The 22521-nt window shown below is 46.9% G+C and overlaps 5 protein-coding genes across 5 annotated transcripts; 4 read left to right on the top strand and 1 right to left on the bottom strand.

Annotated features, from left to right (window-relative positions):
• Positions 1-540: 540 nt before the first annotated feature.
• On the bottom strand, positions 541-2991 carry GGS22DRAFT_158301 (uncharacterized protein). Its single transcript, XM_047960621.1, has one exon. The coding sequence runs from the start codon at positions 2663-2665 to the stop codon at positions 1019-1021; it is 1647 nt and encodes a 548-aa protein (XP_047820464.1). The 5' UTR covers positions 2666-2991; the 3' UTR covers positions 541-1018.
• An 838-nt stretch (positions 2992-3829) lies between these two features.
• GGS22DRAFT_199030 (uncharacterized protein) lies at positions 3830-7295 on the top strand (the record flags this gene model as incomplete). The annotated part of the gene is made up of 6 exons (XM_047966224.1): positions 3830-4008; positions 4065-4399; positions 4522-5181; positions 5234-5293; positions 5359-5843; positions 5952-7295. 6 exons carry the CDS (start codon positions 3830-3832, stop codon positions 6993-6995), a joined length of 2763 nt encoding a protein of 920 aa, XP_047820463.1. The 3' UTR covers positions 6996-7295.
• Positions 7296-11121: 3826 nt separating this feature from the next.
• Positions 11122-14591, top strand: GGS22DRAFT_199028 (uncharacterized protein; the record flags this gene model as incomplete). Its single annotated transcript, XM_047966223.1, has 4 exons — positions 11122-11576; positions 11627-12597; positions 12685-12776; positions 12859-14591. The coding sequence occupies 4 exons, from the start codon at positions 11122-11124 to the stop codon at positions 14401-14403; spliced, it is 3063 nt and encodes a 1020-aa protein (XP_047820462.1). The 3' UTR covers positions 14404-14591.
• A 334-nt stretch (positions 14592-14925) lies between these two features.
• On the top strand, positions 14926-18127 carry GGS22DRAFT_158295 (amidohydrolase). Its single transcript, XM_047960619.1, has one exon. The coding sequence runs from the start codon at positions 15058-15060 to the stop codon at positions 17929-17931; it is 2874 nt and encodes a 957-aa protein (XP_047820461.1). The 5' UTR covers positions 14926-15057; the 3' UTR covers positions 17932-18127.
• A 325-nt stretch (positions 18128-18452) lies between these two features.
• GGS22DRAFT_199026 (uncharacterized protein) lies at positions 18453-22186 on the top strand. The gene has a single exon (XM_047966222.1). It carries the CDS (start codon positions 18877-18879, stop codon positions 22138-22140), a length of 3264 nt encoding a protein of 1087 aa, XP_047820460.1. The 5' UTR covers positions 18453-18876; the 3' UTR covers positions 22141-22186.
• The last annotated feature ends 335 nt before the right edge of the window (positions 22187-22521 follow it).

The raw sequence follows: 22521 nt of genomic DNA, 5'->3' as shown, positions 1-22521 counted from the left end.
ATCCGTGTGTATGATGGACCAATATTATGATCACACTGTTCAGCTTCATGCATGCAGGCATGTCCAAAAAGACCCCTGTACCTAGCCGTGATACCCCTCATATGCTGCTATTTTTGGTACTGAGATTGATGAGTTTCCCTCAAACGTTTTCACACACTTGATAGAGATGCCGTGAGCCGCCAATACGCCGTAGGAAATTGATCCTCCTTTTACTAGGTAATTTGCTAATGAAAGTTAGACGATTGGGTAACATCGTACATATTATACGAACATTTTTCGGTCGTCAAAATCGTTCTCTGAGAATTAGTTTTGGTCCGTGCAATTTTGGTCAGCTCTAGCCGCCTTATTGCCAATACTATTCCTATTCTGGCTTCGATCATCAAATATTAATATGGGACTTTCACCAAATCGGAAGGAAAAGGCATGTTGGGACGGATAAGTCGGAATTAAGCTCAATGCCAAGTTTCTGTCTTAAACAGCCTTGGTCAGCAGTAGAATATTCACCTAATATATGACTGAGTTTCCTTCTTATGTTGTCCAGAGAGATTCAGAAAGTCTGGTATACGATATATGATCATTGCCATACCAGCAAAACCCCGTATGTCACTTCCTTGAGACTACTATACGTTGAAGCATCCATCTCTTAGGTAACGACAGATGGTGCATAGGCGTCTATCTTGTTGCTTACATACCTACTAGACAGGCAGGCTGGTGCCTACGGGGAGGTAAGACATTTAACGAGCGACTTTACCAAATCTCTTCTACCTACCCAATTCTACAGTCTCATCACTTTAACCACGACGCCTTAATCACTATTTGAGCTTATGGATAACTAACAAATTAAATTCCGTGCTTGGATGCAGTATTATGCTAACGTTAACATGCAATATGGTACAATGCTCGTACATTATCTATAGTCGTCGCCATTCACAAAGGAAATGCTGGCCCAGCAGCTAGATTATGCCCTACCCCCAATATGCAACACCCACTCTAAACTAACCGACCGAACCTTGGGGTTTCAATCCTTCTCTGGCGGCTGCTGAAGCTTAACCTCCACCCTACCATCCATGCTCATTATGGGTTTGGATATATGATATTTGCCGCCAAGTACCAGGTCCTTCGCAACCAATTCCCTTGTACGGCCTAAACTTTCGATAGCACCAATTCGGTCCAATGTATCCTGGAGGAACTCGCGGAATCCGGGTTCGGCGCATATCTCTCTAAACGCACGGTGCATAGGTACCGAGCTGGCACGGACTTGAGCCGTGCTCGTTATTGTGAAAAAGTTCAACCGGTCAAAATCCCGGATGAAGTCGGCTCGGGTCATGATTTCCTGGGCCTTGTGCATCCGGTACCACGGCAGGACGTGTCCCGTCTCGGGATCATAGGTCTGCTCCATCTCTTCTTCCTTCTCAACAAGGGCTAAGGCAAGAACCATAGCCGCGCTCGCCCATTTTTGCTGATCCATCACATCATCGTCCATCGGATTACCGAGGATCCAACACTGGTTCAAGAACCATGTTTTCTCGCTCTCTTTAATACGCTCGCATGTCCCTATCATGTTGTCGGATTTTGCTACCCGGTTTAGGAACGATAATCTACCGCCGACTCGGTCGTAGACCGCCTCAAGCATGGATACGTCAGCTCTTTCGCCAAAGTATCGTAATCGATATTTCTGTAGCGCAGATATTGCCTGTGCCTTCGGTAAATCCGAGATCGACATAACTTCCATACGCGAAGTAGCCCGCTGGAAGAGCCTCTCGTATACCCAATAATCATCACTGTTGAATATCATAGTGACAAGGTTACTTGCCGCCCATTGCTCCGCTCGTTGCTGGAGCAATTCTAACAAGTCCCTCCCGTCTTCGTCGTCTCGAATCAGATGTGTCTGGTTGATGATGAGAAGCAGAGGTTTGTTCTTTTTCGCCCGGTGTAACAATGCTACCTTTTCTAGCTTATTCATCGCTCGTTCAATATCCAGCAATGCGGTAGATTCTCTCGGACCGCGCTCGCTAAAATAGCCGCCAATATAGTCCTCATGAAACTCATAATCGAGAGCCTTTCCAAGTCGGATTCGGAAGATTTCTAGGTCGGCATGTGCTTCGAACATGGCGCAACCTTCCCCGTCAACTTTCCGCATAGCTTCTATCAACATACTGCTTTTACCACAGCCCTTTTCTCCCATGAGCAGGTGGTAGTGGCCTTTGTTGGTTCCGTTGATGATCGCGTCGATCTTTTCTTGTTCTTCGCGCATAACCCAGTGCTGCTCGTTAGGCGGTGCTGGAATATCCTTTCCTACTGCTGCTAATACTAATACTGGGTCTCCTGGTTCGAATGCGTTCTGTATCTTGTTCAACTGCATATACTTGTAGGACTTGTGGTACACGTAACCAGCAGCCGCGAAGCCAACGCCCAGCACCAGCACAGAGGCAAGAGTAGTAGCTGCAGACTCGCCCATTTTGGACAATAGAGACTGCTTCTCTTCACCTATTTCTGGATATCCCTCTGGGCCAATCCGATCTCTCGTGACCTTCGTTGTGGAGAATAGCCGTTGTTGTGGGGGCCGAGTCAGCCTCCTAACGCGTGTTGAGGTAGCATTGGGACGTATCCAATGTGGTGCAGACCGCCTCAAAGAGGCAATCCGGCTGGTAGGACCCAGCAGCATTCTATCTCCAATTGATAATCATGAACCAGAGCTCCGGGGCATGCAATAAATCCCGATTGACCGGAGAATTGTGAGTGACGTGATGAGATGCGGCGGCAACAACGGGAAGAAATCGCGGAAATTGCGCTTGCCCCTACCTAGGTGTGATAAAGAAGGTAAAGCCACATTGGCCATTGACGCTTTTATTGCGGAGCATTCGGAGTGGCGCAGCTTGTCCCGACAGACCGGGTTGCCCCCTTGTTGCTTCCTCGCAGATGTGTGTAACATCGGGTTTGTCCCGTGCATCGTACCTAAGTACATCAATCAAGCATGACATAAAGAAAAAAGAGAAAACTTATTATTAATAAGAAAACCTCTCAGGCTTCAAGAGGGTCGCAGAGCCCATTTTCAAATTCTTAACATCAACATGATCAAAATGAAAAAACCAGTAGGGGTTTTTAATCATGTTTAGCTTCTAAACCATGTTTTTGCCTCTATTATCTACTCTAAAGAGTGACTCAAAACGATGAGTCTCAACATAAACAACGTAAGTAAATCATCATCGACACTGATCAATACACCTATCCTTCACCTCTTCACCCCACCATAAAGACAATGCGAATTCTTGCTCCTATCCCATCTTTCAAAACAATCTTGAATTAATTGTTGTCCTAGGTGTTTAACATACAACTTTTGTCGCTGTTTTAGAGTGTAATGATTCTAGTATGTACCTATCTTGGTTTTTGAAGCCTCCAGCTCCCATTGGCTACCTAATCAGAATGCCCGTGATGCTAACCAACTCACAGGTTGAAATGATCATCCCATGAGCACTCTCATTTAACTACAACACTCCTTTATATTCTCGCATTTACTCTTCGTATTGACTTCCCATCGCATTGGGGTTGTCTTCTATTCAACACAATTAGCCATTCCTATTAATTGAATGGGTTACCCATGTCCAACATCGCATGCTCGGTTTATAAATTGCGAATATCATAGTGTGGCCATTGTAGGTTTCTCGTCAACGAGTTTACCAAATTTGACTATCGTCTTTTCCTTTAAACATGTTCTTGTTCCAATCCATCCTATTAGACTGAGTACTGAATGAAGAAGTTTTTGTTTTCCTTCAATAGCACTAACAGTATGTTGAAAGTCCCACACACCATCGCACGATCACGCATTAAAATGACCGTGGTTAAGGCATCGTCTGACTGCGGCACGCCTCCTACGCTTTCAGTCGCGATGCTGCCGCCATCATCTGGCCCACCTATGAGGCACACTGTAGAGCACTATTCTGACGATGACGATAACGAATCAGTCGATAGCATAGAATCTACAGATCCTACCACTATATCGCATGAAAGGTTAGTGAAGTACTTGGTCGCTTTAATGATTCCAAAATATTGAAAAAATAGTCTAGTGCGAATCTCGAAGACCTTGTTCATGTTCAGAACGATGAGACACACCTAATAAAAGAGTCTTCAGAAACAATAGAGAGGTCAATGAATCGAGAGTCTGCCAAAGTTGCACCTTTAAAACTGGCCCAAAGCTCATGTTCTGCGGCATCGTCGGAACAAACTAGCCCTGAAAATGTAATATTTAATTTACCAGAGGATTTAGATGACAACGCCAAAAATATGTTAGATGTTCGAGCGTCATCTAAACCTGCTGGAACTACACGTGATCTACAAGGGGCGATAACAAATACAATGGAAGGTGACGAGGTTGCGAATATTATTAGTGTTCCTAACCAAGGTACACTCACACCTTTCTCAATAATCTTTACCTTTTTTCTCCCATCTTTTTCATCCACATTAACTCTAGAAATTTCCCGTCCGCGTCAAAGTACTCATTACAATTAACATTATTTCATATAGCAACGACATCTACTAGTAACGGCCTATTTACTAGTATCAAAATGAAGGACGGTAAAGACGCCGACGCCAGCGATCACGACGACGTCGAATCACTTCCTGATCCACAACTATTCGTAAAGAGTAAGGTCGTAGATGGAAAAGTTGCTCCAGGACCAAGATTCAAGAGCAAATTGCCTTTGGCGGTGCGACTACATAAGGATCCTCCGTATCCGCCCCCATCGTTCCCATTACCAGCGACTCCTCCCGAAGAGCCGAGACGACCCAGAACGCGAGAGCGCACCCAGCCATCGGGGGCTAAGGCCTACCGCCCATTCCCACCTGAGCATAGGATTACCAGGCTCCCCATAATTAAAGCGTCTCCTCAATCGAATGAGGAATCAACTGCCAAGAAACAGCCATCGGATGAAATATCTCTCCCGAAGGCAAACGTGGAATCATCCCAAGTCTCATTCCCCACATTTGGCAACTCCTCTTGGGGCTCATCATCACAATACAGTAGCTCCCTCGAGTACAAGGACCCTAACCAACCAATTCAAACTTCTGGAGTCGGACCCAAAGTTCCTACAGTTGTCATCTCGAACATCACAGCTACCGAGAGCGAGGCAGATCTCATTCAACAGCCCGAGATGCCTACTGATACCGGTTCTCCAATTTTCTATGGTAATCTCACCGGACCGAATTCTAATTGTAAATAAAACTAATAGTATTTTAGGTCGCCGGAGAGGAAGAAATGCGCCTCCGCCGAAGAGCAACACTGCACAAGATCATCCCGGTACGTATTTTTCTATGCCACGTACTTTTCCTATTTATTACACTACTAACTGACTAAATAAGTAGATATTCTGCAGCAGGTGAACAGTAGTGCCACAAGCAGCTATGGTACCTCCGGTGATGGTCAGACCACCTCATTCACCCTGCCGCCAATACCACGCTTAACTCCTTTCACAGCTTCGAAGCCCCCACGAGAAGTAGTCGACGCTACTGCAGAGCTTCGAAAACTAGCTAGCGACCCATTACCCTCCGATCATGAACACCCCAAAGCACAGCGTCAAACAGGGCAACAAATTCCTAGAAGCCATCATCCAATGGGCAATCTTGCTAGGCCTCATGTTGGATCATACGAAGACACAGTAATCTGCCACTCTCAAGTTCCGGCACCTAGCCGAGGTACCGACCGTATCCACCCTTCCTCTGTCGTTGCCGCCAGCACCCCGAGCAGGCTCTTGACTCACGAATTCATCCGAAGCTTAATCCATACTGAGTTAACCGATTTTCAGAATGATCTACGCACGAAGAGTGTTAGCCGACCTGGCGCTTTGGCGGTACTATCACGAGCTGTAGAAGCATCATCGATACTAAACCAGGCAGGAATGCGAACCTTCATCCGTCACCAGGCAGCCTTGTACGCGCCGAACATCTCAGCGTCCTAGGATGACGCCGAAATTCAGGCGCAGAACGCTGCTGCTGAAGGAAGAATTTTCGTTGCTGTTGTTGATGCTATCGCTCGGGAGGATCGACTCGACCAATTTGGCGGTAGCTTAGGCGAAGACCCATTCTACGACACTGGTAGTAATGAAGGTCTTAATTACATGCATGGCCCTCAAACTCACGGAGTTGGTCGCGGACTTAATCATGGACACATGACAGGTTTCCCTTATACTGGCGTTTTTTCTCCGACAGAGGGTTACAACCACTCGGCATCCACACACCACCCGTTTCCTATCATGCAACAACCGCCTGGCTTCCCATCATACCTCGTCCCGCCACCGACCCCAGCAACCAACGCACCACCCCCGACACATCCCCAACCCCAGCAATCTCCTCCGCGCCCCCAACCTGCCCAGCCGACTGCCCCTCCCCGAGCCGCACGCTCCTTAAAGCCGCCGCACCAACCCGAAGCCCCCCTCTGGGGCCCCAGCAGCGAAACCATCGTGCGCCCCGCCCCCGGCCCCTTCCTATACGCAGGCGCGGACCCAGAGGAACTCAAGCGCAAAGACGAAGAAAAGCGGCAAAAGCGACGCGAGCGAGAGCGCGACCGCGCGCAGAAAAAGGAGGAAAAGAACAAACAGAAGGCCAACGAGGAAGCGCTGAAAGAACTACGCAAGAGCCAGAGCCGCGACTCGGCTTCGCTGCACGGGAGTGCGGGCGGGACGTGGGGGAGTGGGGGGAGTGAGGGTGGGGGAAGCGTGGGTGGGGGCGGGAGCGCGAGTGTGAGTGGCAGTGTGAGTGCGAGTTTGAAGCCGAAGAGCAGTTTTGGCGGCTCGTTGCGTCGCGCGTTTAATGTGCTCAAGAAACCGGTTGTGAGTGCGCCGGGTCCGGCGCTGGTTGAGGAGGAGGGAGAAGAGGTGGGCGAGGGCGTTAGGGAGAGTGTGGAGAGGGGCAGGACCCGGGAGCGTGGACGTGGACATGGTCATCCTGGTCATGGTCAACAGCATCCTGGTTCTGCCCCGGGCTCGAGCCACGGTCACGCTTAGGGCTTCGGTCTTGATTGTGACTAGGATGATCGCGCTCGGGAGGTAGGCTAGGTTATGCTCTTTCGGTTTCGGGGGTTAGGTGGACGGGCCTTATCATTTGCATTGCTTTCTGGATGTGCTTTTCGCTACTGGCCAAAAACGGGTGCGATGGTCTGCTTCTGGTTTTGACAGAGGCGGCAGGCAGGGATCCGAGATGGACGTCCTAGGCTCTTCTGATTTTACTGCTCGTACGGACAAGTTTAATGCGAGTTTGATAGTCAATCCATAGCTTCAGAATTCAGGGCTTCGATGAGCTAACTATCTATGTGTGTGTTCCTTAAAGCTCAATGCGCCGACATGACCTCGTTCCACGATGATCGCGAATTCATATCGGGCAGCTACTAATTACATTCAGGCTTTGGCAAACCCACATTTACCTGACCCCTAATATCACATGCAGATCATCGTAGAAATACTGCTGCACCAGATCCCTACAACCCGTAGCTTCGGAATGACACTCCTGCCTTACATGTAGGTACTTACGCAAGGGATATACGGGATATTAAGTTTATTCAAGCCCAATTCCCTGCTTCCTATTGGCAATCTCCTGGTGCGATGGTGACACCGACCCGAGCGGAAGGGCGTTGATATTAAGTTCTTAACCATGTATTACTTCGGTGGAGATTTCAAGGTTTTTGACGGCTCCCCTATCACATTCATTACACAAGACCTAATATCGCAGGGCTAGGTTGGTACCTGATTAGGCATTGATGGGGTGATCCTTGTTTGTAGGACTCCTGTCCCTGATCCTTGTGCTTGTTCCTTCTGGCTGGGTGGGTGGACCTGTGGCGCAGCTCTGTATAAGTACCGAGTAGACAAGCAACTTCGTGACGACAAGGTACGAATTCAAGGAAATGATGGAGAACCCGGAGAGAGATCTTTGGTTTCGTTATATATACACACCAGAAACATCGAGGTATCATGAAGCCTGGTAGTGATGGAACAGAGATTGATCAACAAGCGCCTAGGGCTAAGAATAAGCCGAAATATAGGGAATTACGGACATTGAAGAAAAACGATAAAAATAACACGATCAAATCATGAACGCCTTGTATGGGCGGCTGCGCAAGTCACACAATCATTTATCAAGTCGAATTGTTCAGCGTTGGGGGTTAAGAGGGTGCGAATTGCTACCAAATACAATAATCAAATGTTTTACGGCAGGCAACCGCTCTGATGACTGTTCTCCACGATGCCCAAGCCTGTATAGTATCCGTCACCATATCCCCCACCACCCTAACCAGATCCCAATAACTCTCTTACGCCCAGCGAGAGGCTGCAAGTCCTTTGTAGCCGGCCTTTATCAAATCGGCCTTGGTTTGGCTCTTGTTGACTGTCAGAGCCGTCGTGTCGGATTTCTCGACCACGCGCTTACGGGGCGCGTAATTTGGCCAGCGTGAGTCGCACGCGAGCCGTCTTGCGGCGGCTGTTGAGGTTCGCCAAGGGGGGCAGCAATGGATGCTGTTGTTGGACCCCCCACATGGGATTTGAGTTGAGATTCACCCTGGCGATCGTCACGCCCATCTATTATGTCGTGTTAGCTGAATGCTGAGGCTGAAGTGTATGACGTGGAGAATCACCTTGCGTGGGGTTTGGTGACTTAGCATGCGCCATGATTGGCGAGGATGCTTGTTGTTTTAGGGACAACATCTGATCCGGTAGATTAGCATTGTGCCGGACATTGGATATATGTGTCGTGTAAAATAATCTGTTTTGGATGTTTGTAAAGTAGTTTGACTTTTACAAAAAAGTTGGGAAGAAATAGAATTTAGGAAAATCGTAGAAAGGAAAGTACGATTATAATGGCAACGGACGAATATCCGGCAGAAAAAAGGACGGCGGTGAGAGGAATTTGATCATAACATAGGGCATTTGGTGAGTCATGTGTAGAGTACTGTACCTATGTTAACTAGAGTTAGTACTTGAATACTGTGTATCAGCCATTATCTACCTAGGCACCCAGGCAACCGTTATTCCTGGATGAATGGCAGCACTGTGCATGATATGTACTTTCCCATCATCACCATGTACTGTGTTACTAGGTACCCAGTACTAGTAGCCTCACCAAATATACAAAATTACAAGTATTAAGAAAGGATTCTAGAAGCTAACATGACATTATTTTCACGGTGTGAATTCTGTAGACATTGTGTCCGAGGGTCCGTTCTGCCGCCCAGGTAGGTACTACGTAGGTATATATATCGAATATTGGTCATAATTGACTTCTACCAGTCCTATCAAGTTCAATAACATCATGACCTGACCCCATATCTCCGAAGTCCTTATCACAGACTCCTAAGCCCGAAAATTTGGCAGCATTCAACTTATTTCTGCTGACTATATAAATATCGTTAGAGTAAAATTTTAGATATTGGTGCTTAGATACGAACCTGCTGTGTTTGGGAAAGGCTGACGGTACGGTGTTGTGGTGGCGAGTTCACTCTGGAACGTAGATAGGCAATCTTGGTTTGGCAGCTGTTTATAACCATTTCAGGCGTCCGAAGATTTAGTTTTGATCGCATGTCTGCGATCTGCGATTTGCAGGTAACCACAAGGTTTTTTAAGTATTCTTGATGATGTTAGCATGCAATGCTGATGTTGAGATGTAAATACAGCATAATTACCATATCGTAGCCGGGATTCATCATCCTCAAGCCTTCGGTCAACCATATCATTGGGATATCCATCCATGATTGCATTAGGGGCCAGACCAGGAGGAGCTGACTGATCCATTGTTTGGGGGGACATTTTAGAAGGGTTTCCTAGTCGTTTGGCTTGTTTAATGTAGAGTTGTGAAATAATTTGTGCAACTGCAAGTTAAAAATAAGAGCATAGTAACAAAAACCATGATTAAATAATGACATATACCATACTGTATCTAAAAACTCGGATAGCAGATGATGGGGAGTGGTCAATGAAATAGATACTATTTTTTCTAGGCACCTAGTACGTACTTGGTAGGCATCTTCTAAACACGCCGACTGTGCGCGATAGTTTGGAAGTCATAGGAAATTCAAACTGTAAAATACGTGGCTACGTGAGTACCTACGCGAGCATATACTGTACATGTTTCCACTTCTAGATAGCTAGTCAGACATATTGAAAGTGATGTATATCGTCTAGGTGACTGTTCTCTACTTAGGTACCTCCTGTAATAACTATGAAAACTGTATTCGCTTGTTTGGGTACTTATGTATATAGTAATCTACACATTAACCATTATAAAATCCCTATTCTAGGATACAAGTAGACGCAAAAAACATCATTGAACCATTTTATAGAAATAATATTCCAAAAAGCCTTTTACCCCTTTTTGTGTCCAGATGATGACTAAGCAGTGGTAGAAACACCAGCAACTTTTAAGTGACCAACTATTTTATCAGGATGTAATTATTCTAACACGGTTGTGGTGGAAATACAACGTGTAGCTACATATAAATGTAAAATTGTTCAAGTCCTACATATGTAGCTTCAAAGTTTTCGTCCAAATTAATTCTTGTATACCTACGTTGACAGTGTATCTTGCACAAGTAGATCCCATGTACGTACTTTCTCCGTGGGTAATTCCCAACATGTTCAATAACACGTAATGGGTACTGTGAACAGTACATATATGTACATAAGGTTCTGGATACAGGAAGTCACAACCGTAACGACCAACAAATGGCACTTGCTTACCTAACTAAGCACTTCGATGAGCACCTTCCATCCCAAGATTTATCTCTACACGGCAACAACGATAGAAAAATAAGTTCGTAACTGCCTAAATTCCATTGTTTATACTATTAGCACATTATAATAGGCCCATAATTCCCTATGGAGTCATGCAAATATTAACATATAAATAGACGACCCAGCAAATAATTTCCTGCATAACATTTCACACGTCACATCTCACGATTTATATTTTCTTTATCCTTCGCCGAACCCGAACATCATCTTTGATTTTTATTATTTACCTTTCAATTTACCAAAGCCTTCTACTTCACATTTGCCTATACCTATTTTAAGATCGATAATTCGTTATCATAAATTAACATATCATCACGAGTTCTTGACGCTATCTACACAGGGATCGTCATTCAAGATGTTGGACGATTTACTATCTAGCAGTTATGGACGGTATAAGCACGACACTAACGTGTTTGTGACATGGCTTGGTCGCACAGCTCAGGCTTGCGGCTACAAACCCAATGCACACGACAGTCGTGACGCCACATCCGTCAAATACTCTGTCTCGACAAAGGAGTTAGGTGCTCAGATTGATGCCATATCACGGTCCAGCGTCAAGATCCCGATGCCGGATACCATCAAGATTTACCTCACACTAGCCATTGAAGCACGCCAACGATGCTCAGACTGGTATGAGAGCACTTCCCCTCAATATGTCGCCGAAGCGTATGACCAAGACGGACATCGATTCTTCATCAAAGTCCTGCAGGATGCCCTCACCAGATTGGGGGGTGGAGATACTAGAGATACAGCAGATAAGCCTACTATCAAGAATTGCTCCGGCAAATATAAGAACATCACGCAAACAAGGTAAGATTCCCTCGAGTTATGACCGAATTGTTAACTCACATTGTCTCTAGTAATCGGTTCTCTCATCTGAGTGTAGATGATGTGGACGATTCATCTCAATTTTCTCAAATTGATGCTGCTCGAGATTCTAGCAAGAAAAAGTCAGACCCTAAGCCAATTGACGCATTTGAACTGGAAAGAGGGAATTTATTAGAGAAAGCATTTGCGTTATTCTGCTTCTTCGAAGACATGAACCGTATCCACAAGAAGCTTAAAGAGACATGGAAGCAATGCGCTTCTGGTAGCGTCGATCTACTTACAGCGACGGTCGTGACGAATGCGTCAGTTTGCACCATTCGCAAGGCAGAGAAAGAATTGTGTTCGACTTTTTTTCCCCATATATCCGACGATGACTGCTACGCAGAATTAGCAGGCATGATGATTATGATGCATAACATCACCAAGGGAATAGATCCGATGACAGGCCCCGGAGTGGATGTAACACCTTCTGACGGATTTATCTTCCTACCAACTGCTCGCATCATGCTCAAATTCATTCTTCTGGCAGATAATACCAAGACCTGGCCGCCTCCCATTGTACCCCTCAAATACAATTACGTCAATAACGAACACAAGATAGACATGCCAGAGCATAAAAAGTTACAACACGACGACCAGATGTTAACCCAATTACTGATGGATCTAGAATTACCAGACAAGATTGTGGAGATTACGAGTCTACCAAACCTGCCATCACGGTTCACCACCGACTATTTCCGTGAGCTTGCGCCTTTAGTGAGCGATGTATGCCTAACAACATTGAGACCGGTCTGGACGGAGAAGAAATTAAGCGTGGCAGCTGTCCTCATTGCACAGACTCTACTGGACATTTTCGACACATGCGACGACTTATCTAAGTTTCGGAAGCAAGTTAGATGTACAAATGCATATACCTGCGACTCATTGAATCTTAAAAAACTTCCGGACGGCTTTATAATAACGGTTGGTAATCTGAGCTGGCCCCCATCGATTGATGAAGCATGTAAGTAATATTCTGCAATCCCTCATGAGTACTATGAACTGCTGCAAAATCCAAAAGAATCATTTACTAATTTCGAATGCTCTCTAGTATACACTATATACAAGATGCAACAGCACGTCGAGATCCTAGGTCTAGCAACTATAAAGCATCTCATATCGCAGATAAGCGAGGTTCCCAGGGTACGAAGTTTTCTGTTCAGATTCCTTACTTTGAATTAAAAAAGCATTGATGGAAAGGATGCTAACCTGTTTTCCAATATAGTTCCACACCCGGACATCCGTACCAGACGAGTTCAAGTGGATACTAGAGCAAAACCCAGACCTAAAGAAAGACGCGGCTTATGATAGCATGAAGATAAACTTCATTAGGCCTGCTAAAGACGATAACTTCGCGATCATTCATAACCCATCGCAGTCAGGAAGCTTTCTCCTGAAGCTATTGATATCATACCAAGAAGTCGGTCTAGGCCTAGCCAATTGGCACATGAGTATCTTCGGTGTTGCGCACATCTACAACGCGCTGAGACAACTCAAGATGCTGGATATAGAGTGGCCGGTGATGGAACGTATAATCGAGTTGCACAAGGGGGCACTGTTCGCGGATGCGATTCCAACGACCACGAAGGACATGAATGATCGTATTAATTATAGGCTCAATCAGCCGAGAAAACGCAAAGACGCGTGGAAGTTCCAGGAACCTCACCAGACCAACATGCTTAGATCGATGTTGGATTCAGATCGATCTATTGATCATATCTTGTGGGATATAGAACAACAGACGGAACCGAAGATAGACAAGCAAGGATCAAGCCAGCGCCAGCGCCAGAAGCAGAAACTCTACCCTGAAGATTTCATCGACAAGGTACAAGAGGTAACATCGAAAACCTTGAACGACATGGCGATAGACTATGTCCGCCTCACAAAGCACTGCAGGCGACTACTTGAAGATTTCCAGAGAATGTGGGCTATTCAGATCCACGTAAAACCCCCGGCGATTAGGATCAAGCTTTCGGGGTCTCACGAAAAAAAGTTCGCCAGGTCCCATCCGCACATTCTTACTTGTCTCAACGCTTTGGAGGAGGCTAAGAGAGTTCGAGATTTGGGTCAGTATAGCTACGACCCAGGCGACGGCGACGTCAAGGGCAAGAAGGGGTTTATCAAAGACACTAAGGATCCCGACCGACACGGCGTGGGATTACTAGTTGCGAGCAAGGTCTTCAGGATGTCCTTACTCAAAGAAAAAAACGACTTCCGCTTCCCTCTAACGATGGAGGATATCAGCGACTTCGTGGAGCCCGAAGAGCCGCACAAAAATGCGCCGGACGTCTTATATCAACTCCACCACATGGAAACCGCCGAGGAATTACGTAAATTGTTTTCGAGCACGACATACGTGATCGTCAACTTCTTCGCGGACTTCGATAAGACGCACTCCGAACTGGCACCGAAGTTAGTAGACATATCATACCAGAAAAGCATTCCCGGAATCCTAGCTTTCGCGCGCCTAAACAAGGCCGACGTTCCGGAGCTGGTGAAGGAGTACTGTAACGGCGACATGAGATGGCAGACGTTTGCCTTCTTCAAGGATGGGAAGCAAGTTAAGGTGAACGGAAATAGCACTGTGCTAGGATCAGAAGAGAAGGTCTTATACGAGGCGATCATGAAGTTGAGAGGACTGGCGAAGGCCAAGATGATTGAGCAGGGCAGGAAGGATGAGAATCCGTTCCCGGAGCGCCTTAGGGAGTTTTATTCCACCCGTGGCCGGATGTTAATTCCCCCAGAATTAACTTCAGCCTGTAGATTCTAGGCGCATCCGACTATATGATGCTGAATAGTTGACTTCGTGATCCGGACGTTAATTTCTTTTTATCGCATGTGACTATGTATGTCTGAAAGAATAGGGGCAGTAAAAGGGGTTTATGAACCAGGGTTAGGTAAGCAGAAACCCCGCGCCCATGCCCAGTGCGTGATTAGATAAGCAATTTCTCCGTGCTGTATTAGGTCAGCAGGTGTAGGCTAAAATCGAGATCTGATAGTGATGTATCCACTAAATTCTAGTGTGTTGCCGCTATAAATCAAGGTGTTTTAGGGAGCATAGCCACTGAAGAAAAAAGCCATAGGGTGTGAAGATCTTTCAATCTACACGGTTTTGGGCGATCAGCACATGGTCCAAAATTTTGGCACGAACTTTCGCGTTCAGAGGTGCCAGCACTAAGAGCGGAGCGCTCGCTGGCGTTATCTTAGTGGGGGTTGGCGTAAGTGCAGAGGGGGCTGGGGTGCCCTGTAAACCGTGCCTAGACCTTCTGTAATTGGCTAAGAGTGCCGTGGGGAGATTTGGAGAAGGGTCCCAATGATGTAACGCTAACCTCTTCTATAGATCTGTACTTCTTCCTCGTTCGTTTCAACCTCTCACTCTTTCTTCTATGACTTTCATATATACTTGTGATCATCGTTGGTCAATATGAAAGAAAGAGAGTTCGAGAAAGGCGAGCTCCCGCCCTACAGCGCTGTAGCTGCACCCGAGCGACGTAGGCGCTGGCCCGTCCGACGTTCTCGTGGACTTAGGTTCGTTGCGTTGGCGTGTCTCGCTTTCATTGTTTACGCGCAATGGAGACAGATCGAATCATCTCCGAGACATATCCCGATATCTAAATTGTCAGCCGATAAATTGGCAGAGGATTTACGGGTCTGCTCTAAATTGCGTTCGAAGCCGCAAGACCCGATCGGCCTGGGTCGAGAACGCAATGCGCGATATGTCGATGGACACAAACCTACCCTGATTACTAATGCGTGGGTTTGGGTCGGCGAACCTGCCGATGGAACGAGTGATGAGGATGCGCACGCTGGAAAGGGCTTCAAGTGGATTGAAGCTGATGTGCTATTGGAGTATGGTCTCATCAAGGAAGTCCGCAAGGGCATTGATGCTGGATCGCTTCCGTCCGACACACTTGTATGGGATGCTAAAGGTCGCCAACTTACTACTGGTATAATCGACATGCACAGCCATGCTGGCGTAGACAGCTTGCCTGGGTTAAATGGCAATGATGATACGAATGAGATGGGCTCAAACATAACCCCATATGTCCGTTCTATCGACGGAATCAACGTTTTCGATCACCAGATTCAAGTTATTAAGAGTGGTGGAGTTACGACGAGCTTGGTGTTGCCGGGCTCTAGTAACAATATCGGAGGCGAAGCTTATGTAATTAAGCATGCCGTTGGCATACCGGACGGTCGCAACGAAACGTCGATAACTGACTTGCTCGCCGACCCGGAACGTAGCTGGCGATACATTAAGATGGCCTGTGGCGAGAATTCTAAGCGCACTTATGGCAAAGCTGGCGAGCATGGACCTACGAGTCGGCTTGGCGAGTCTTGGGAATTTAGACACGCTTTCGAACAGGCTGCCAAGTTGGTCCAAGCTCAGGATGATTGGTGCACCCTGGCTGAGTCGACAGGAGTTGAACGAATGAGTAGCTACTTGCCACAAGACCTGGAATGGGAAACGCTAAGTGCTGTTCTACGTGGACATGTTCATGTCAATACGCACTGCTATACAGTTCCTGATTTGGAGGCGTTCGTAGACCATACGAACGAGTTCAAGTTTCCGGTTCGTGCTTTCCACCATGCTCACCAGACGTACCTTGTACCCGAAGTTCTTAAGCGAGCTTGGGGTGACTCTCCGCCCGCCTCGGCTCTGTTCGCGGACAATATGTGGTACAAGGCCGAAGCTTACATCGGGTCCGAGTACGCTGGCAAGGTGCTGTATGAAAATGGGTTAACCCCCATTTACGTGAGTGATAACCCGGTCTTGAACGCTCAGCACGTTGTCTTCGAAGCTGCCAAATCTTTTGGATATGGTTTGCCGTATCATGCTGCCTTGGCTGCCGTTACTACAGCCCCGGCTGAGAGGTTGGGATTAGGACAGCGGGTAGGCAAGGTTAAGCCTGGCTTTGACGCCGATATTGTCGTATGGGATAGTGACCCGCTGAGTGTTGGTGCAGCGCCGGTCCAGGTCTGGATTGATGGAACCGCGCAATTCGATGACCCTGTCGAGCTGAGGAAACCGGTCGAAAATCTTTCAGACTCTCTCCCAGAGGTCGCAGCTACTTCTGATGAGGTTACCTATGCTAGTGATGTAATAATTACGGGAGTATCGAAGTCCTTTTTGTCACCAGCGTTTCAATCGGGCGCCCATAGCCAGAATTCGACTGTCGCAATCTCAGGAGGTAAAATCACATGCGTGGGAGTTTGTGAAGAGGAACTTGAAATCGCATCCAAGTCAGGAATTAAGGTCATTTCCCTTCAGAACGGTTACTTAACCCGACCGTTCACAGTATTTGGTTCCCTTCTCGGCCTCAACGGAATCGATGCCGAGAAAGATACGGACAACGGTGGAAGTCCTACTGTTTTTAGCCGGGGAATTGACGGGCTCGCATTTGACACGAAGAAACTACACTACGCGCAGAAATACGGCGTCACGCGAGCAATCTCAGCGCCGAAATACTCGGGGCAAGGAACACATCAGGGTACCAGTGTTGGGTTCCGCACGGCTGCGAAGCACGCTCTTGATGATGGTGCTATATTTGCCGATGATGTCGCTGTGCATTATACGCTGGACCTCAGCGCAAAGCGGGGCAGCACTTCGATCTCCAATGCGATCAACGAACTACGCCACAAGCTTCTCGAAGCCGTTGCCGCAGGTGCCAATACCACAACAGACCCTTACACCGAAGCCGCGTTCCTGGCTAAAGTTGTTGATGGAAAATTACCTCTGGTTATTAGTGTTCATAGTGCAGACGCCATTGCCGCTATCTTGAGAGTAAAGCAGGCCGTCGATAATGCTATTACCTCATCGCAAAGAACTGGTAGCGGGGGTATCAAATTGGTCCTTATTGGTGGCGCGGAATCCTTCTTATTGGCAGAGGAGCTGGCTGCTGCAGACGTCGGTGTCGTGCTTAGCCCGCTACTCTCGTACCGCAATGGATGGGATCAACGAAGGGCGCTGACAGGGGCGCCACTCACTAACGGGACTGCTGTTGACGCACTTGTGGCGGCGGGAGTCCGTACGGCCGTCGGTATCGACGAGGATTGGCTAGTCCGTGATGTCGGGCTGTTGGCAGGTATTGCGTATAAGAATGGCCAGGGGAAATTGAGTGAGAAGGACGCATTGGATTTGGTGTCGGATAATGTATACGAAATACTAGGGCTGAATGGAGGTGGAAATGAGGATGAGAGGGAGTTTGTGGTGTTTGAGGGGAGCCCACTGGAGATCGGAGCTAGGGTAAGGGCTGTTGGAAGTGGTGTTGATAAAGAGGTTATGGTGTTTTCGTAATGTATTGTGCTGGGAAGCAGGGGCCACCCTTACTGGGTAGGTACCATCTAGGCGCATACAAATCTGGTATCACTACCTAGTACTGATGTCTAAGTTTCCTCGTTTTGGGGTGCAGACTGATAATAAAGATAAGAGGCTTATGTAATAGGAAAATGCAATTCTCTATTTATGTAAAGAAAGGGGGTGCTATTTTTAATGATAAGTTACAAATGAGTATGCCTAGTATCAATTGATGTATATACTTTCATTTTTATGGAAGCTTCTTGCTATAACGTATTACGATAGTAAGAATGCGTGATAACATGAAAGATCTCCATTCACACAGAAATTCACGGCTAGGATGAAGTTGATCATCGTGATTGCCTGCTAGCTTTAATATTTAGCGCCTAAATCGAATACGTACTAGAACCCCGCACTACAGCGTGATTCTAATGCACGGACCAATCAGCGATAGAGATCTAATGATTTGTCTTGCTCTTCGCGTTTCCAACTTAACAATTTCATCTTTTTATCCAAGACCAGACGCGACGCAGCCCATATATCGTCAACTCGACGCGCATGAGTTTTCACAATCTGTGTGCGACGTATACCCGTCTCATTCACTTGCGACAATCGATATACGCAAACGTCATCCACGAAATCCACGAAGTCATATTTTCTCGGTGTACATAGATTTTCCCTCGCGCTTTACGGTGGAAGCCTATCAATTCTATAAATCCCATTAACCTCTAATTTTCACGTAGTCCTACGGCATCTTCGCCCCTTCCCGCTCCAGATTCCACCTTCTTCAATCCTCTCCACTCCATATCGCATTTTTCTCTTTCCTCAAGAATAGTGGATCGCCTCCTTACCCTAGCGACTCTCAGTTTTCTCTCATCGCGGGTTTTGACCCATTCCTGTTCAAACATATGGCCTGATATATAGGAACATGGCAATGCGCTAGTCATGGGAAATCAACCCAGTACGGAAGCGAAGGCTGAGCCGGATGGCGAAGAAGGAAGCTTCGGTCCTTCGCCTTTCGGATCTCGCAACTCGTCGCCGCGCCCTTCTCCCGATATTGTCTTCTCGAGTCAAGTTCATGCTACACCGATGAACCGCCATATTAAACCCGATCAATATTTGACAGCTCATCGAAGTCGCATCTCTGCGCTTAATAATGACATACTTCACACATCTCCCGAGATACCTGAGATTAAACGCGAAATTCCTGAATCGCCCGAATATAAGAAACAGTTCGAGACTTCAACACTAGGTTATAGATCCAGTTTCAAACCCGAGAAAAATTCTAGTGATTCGCCCTACCCACCATCGTCAACATTTGCTCGCCTGGATCCCAACGCGACGTATACTACGAGAAACGATATGGATGAGCTCCCCTACTTAAATGAACCGCCATCATCTAGCACCAAGGCACAAAAACGACGCAAAAGGAAGGAAAGACGTCGGAAATTAAAACAACAACTCGCCTCTCCTGATCTAGGCAATAACCAGGAAGAACCAAATTTGTCTGCACATTCTGATAATGGCGCAATCGTAGACTCTACTCCTTCTAAGAGTCGATCGTCTAAGAGACGAAACTCTGCAACCCCGGGTAGTCAATCTAGAAAGAAGAAGAAGCAAAAATATAATCAAGATAAGGATAACTTGGAAAATGATACAATTCCATTTAGTAGCCTCGCTGAAAGCCTTTACGCTGATCGCATGAAGAATGGAACGCTCGAGGCAGATGAAAATGATCTCCAAGACGACAATGCCCAGGAGCTGCCGTCAAATGAATCCGACCAAGAGCCCCCCTTATCTCATCAGTCGATTTCCGCCTCAAATATGGATGTCGATCCTGACGCAGAACCTTCCGTGCATTCAGACCCAGTTTCAGCTAGTGAGATAAAAGCAAGCATTGTTGAAGATGGCTCCCTGTCCCATAGTGGAAGCCAGCCTAACGGCTTTGAAAAAATTTCTGATAACAACGATATTTCATCGGAAGTTGCTCAGTCGGATGATCAAGATCGCATGGCTATTGATAGGGATGACTTGAGTATCGACGAGCTCGAGGAAAATAAAGAAGATAATGGAGAGGAGATGGAAGAGAACAAAGCAGAGGATGAAGTAGAGGATGAAGAGGAGGATGAAGAGGAAGACAAAGAAGAAATTATTGAAGAGAACAATGAAGAGGACGGTGAAGAAGACAATGGCGACAATAGCGAAGCATCCAATGATGGCGAACAGGACGAAAATGTTCCCGTTCGCGTTGACTTTAGTCCCAAATCCTCGTTAGCAGGTGCCAATGCCACGGATAATAACGAGTACCGCCCGGATGACGAAGATCCTAGTAATGAGGATCCAGATGATGAGGAGTTACCGGAAAGCCCACAGATGGATGATCTTCGACCTAAGCAAAATTCAGCGCGAAAGCGTGTCGTCAAACCTACGTTCTACGAACGCCTAGCAGACGAAAGTTCCAATAGCACGCCAGCCCATGCTTTGTCTTCTCCCGTTGCTGGACCCTCGACGTCGACTGGAAAAAAGCAGGCTAAGATTTCGACCATGCTCAAAGGCAAAACTGAAGATAGCCCAAAGCCGAAGACACCGAAGACGCCTTCCCAAAAGCGTGGCGCCCCTTCAAAGACGCCTAAATTGGGGCCTCGCGGATTACTTACCGGCGCATTTAGCGACGTCGAACTACGCGACATCGCTAAAGCCGTCGAACGTTGGAGGGACGATCATGATTTAACTCAAACCCAGGTCAATACGCTTATTCAAGGAAACCCTAAAGAAGTTCGCTCTCATGAGTTCTGGGCTTCTATCGTCGCTTCATGCCCGAACCGTCCTCGTCAAAAGCTAATAAATCAATGTCGTCGCAAATTCCACAATTTCGTAGCTCGGGGAACCTGGACGGAAGAGCAACAAGAGGAACTCAAGAGGGTGTGGGAAGAACATGGCAACAAATACGCTCTTATCGGCAAAATAATCAATCGGCATCCAGAAGATGTAAGAGACCGCGTACGCAACTATGCCGTGTGTGGCGATAATCGTCGCTCGCATCCGTGGACTCTAGAGGAAGAAGAGAAGCTCCAAGCCATCATTGCTGATGCCCTCCGGGTGATTCGTGAACATCGCAAAGAAGGGAGAATCAACTTGCAGGAAGCAGATGAGGAGTTAATTGATTGGCAACGAGTTAGTGAGCTGATGGATAGAACTCGCAGTCGTCTTCAATGCATACAGAAGTGGAAAATTATGAATCGACATGGGGTCGAGCGTGGTAGTATCGACGGTGAGGAGGTTATGTCGATAGAAGAAGTCATCCAGAAGGCCCGGGACGAGGTGAATGCGATGTCAAACCGCGAAAGATTTGGCATCATCAAGGCCGTTGATGCTTCTGATGCAAAGGCGGATAGCCGAATTCCTTGGGCTAAGGTCAGATCAACCTATCTAGAGGAGCGGTGGACGCGCCCTACTATCATGTTGGCTTGGTATCGCCTGAGACATTCCGTTCCTGACTGGAGTATCATGTCTATCCCGGAAATCGTTATTCAGCTAAGCAAAACGTATCGCGATACGCGTAAACTCGAGTTCCCCAGTGGCCGTGGTTATGATATGGATACGGAATATAATGACATGGAGCGCAAGGTTCAAAAAATGCTGAAGGTTCACCGTACCCCGAAGACCCCGAACATCGTTGTTAAGACCGACGATGAAGACAGTGGAGATGAGGGAAGTAGTGAAGAGGATGAAGTGAACGAAGACAAGATGGAGGATATTCAGAGCGACGAAGACGAAGAAGTTAATCAAGAGGAGAGCGGTACCAGTAAGAACGAACAACACTACGAGGAGGAAAGCGAAGTCGATGAGGCTTCTAACGACGATGAGTCCAAGGATAAAGAAGTATCTACGAAAGATGGAGAAGACGAAGAATCAAATGCCAGCGTCGATCTTGGTAATAATGCGGAAGATAAGGGTGTGGATCGCGAATCCTCAGTTGATGCACCTTCCATCTCGAAATTTACACCACGAAGAGTTCGACGGCGCCAAAAGCGCTACAGTTCATCAGCTAAGAGTACGAGAACCCAGAATCTATCTCAGCAGCGCCCTAGATCAACTCGTAAGATCATCGAAGAGTCTAGCCAGGAGGATCAAGATGCGAACAACGACGAAGAACTTAGTAGTGACACAAACGCAAGCTCGGTGGAAAGCATCCCAGCACGCTTATAAATGCAATTATGAATGCACAACCCCTCTCGGATGCGTCATTCAGATATGCCCTGAAAAATTGCCTTGTTCTCGGTATATCCATAATGTTTAGGTACATATGAGGACCTGCCATATCCTCTCGACGCTTACCAATCCAACCACACATATCGATTTGAAATCAATAGGTGGCGTCAGATGAACCATGATAATCATCTTATACCTTGTGCTTGCGATATGGGACGTCTTCGTCCGACGACTACTCGATACGAACGGGCTGTTTATTTAACTACCTGTACAGCTATCATCCATTTCCTCTGGGTTTTTATGAGTTGCACAAGGCAAGAAAGCTAGTCGGCTATTATTGCATGTCTGTTTCGATTTCTATGTCGAACAGATTCAATG

The sequence above is a fragment of the Annulohypoxylon maeteangense genome (assembly GCF_022496945.1).
Source record: "Annulohypoxylon maeteangense strain CBS 123835 unplaced genomic scaffold GGS22scaffold_5, whole genome shotgun sequence".
In the NCBI taxonomy this organism is placed as follows: Eukaryota; Fungi; Ascomycota; class Sordariomycetes; order Xylariales; family Hypoxylaceae; genus Annulohypoxylon; species Annulohypoxylon maeteangense.
The sequence above is the reverse complement of the archived record's forward strand: the minus strand, read 5'-3'. Positions and strand labels throughout refer to the sequence as shown.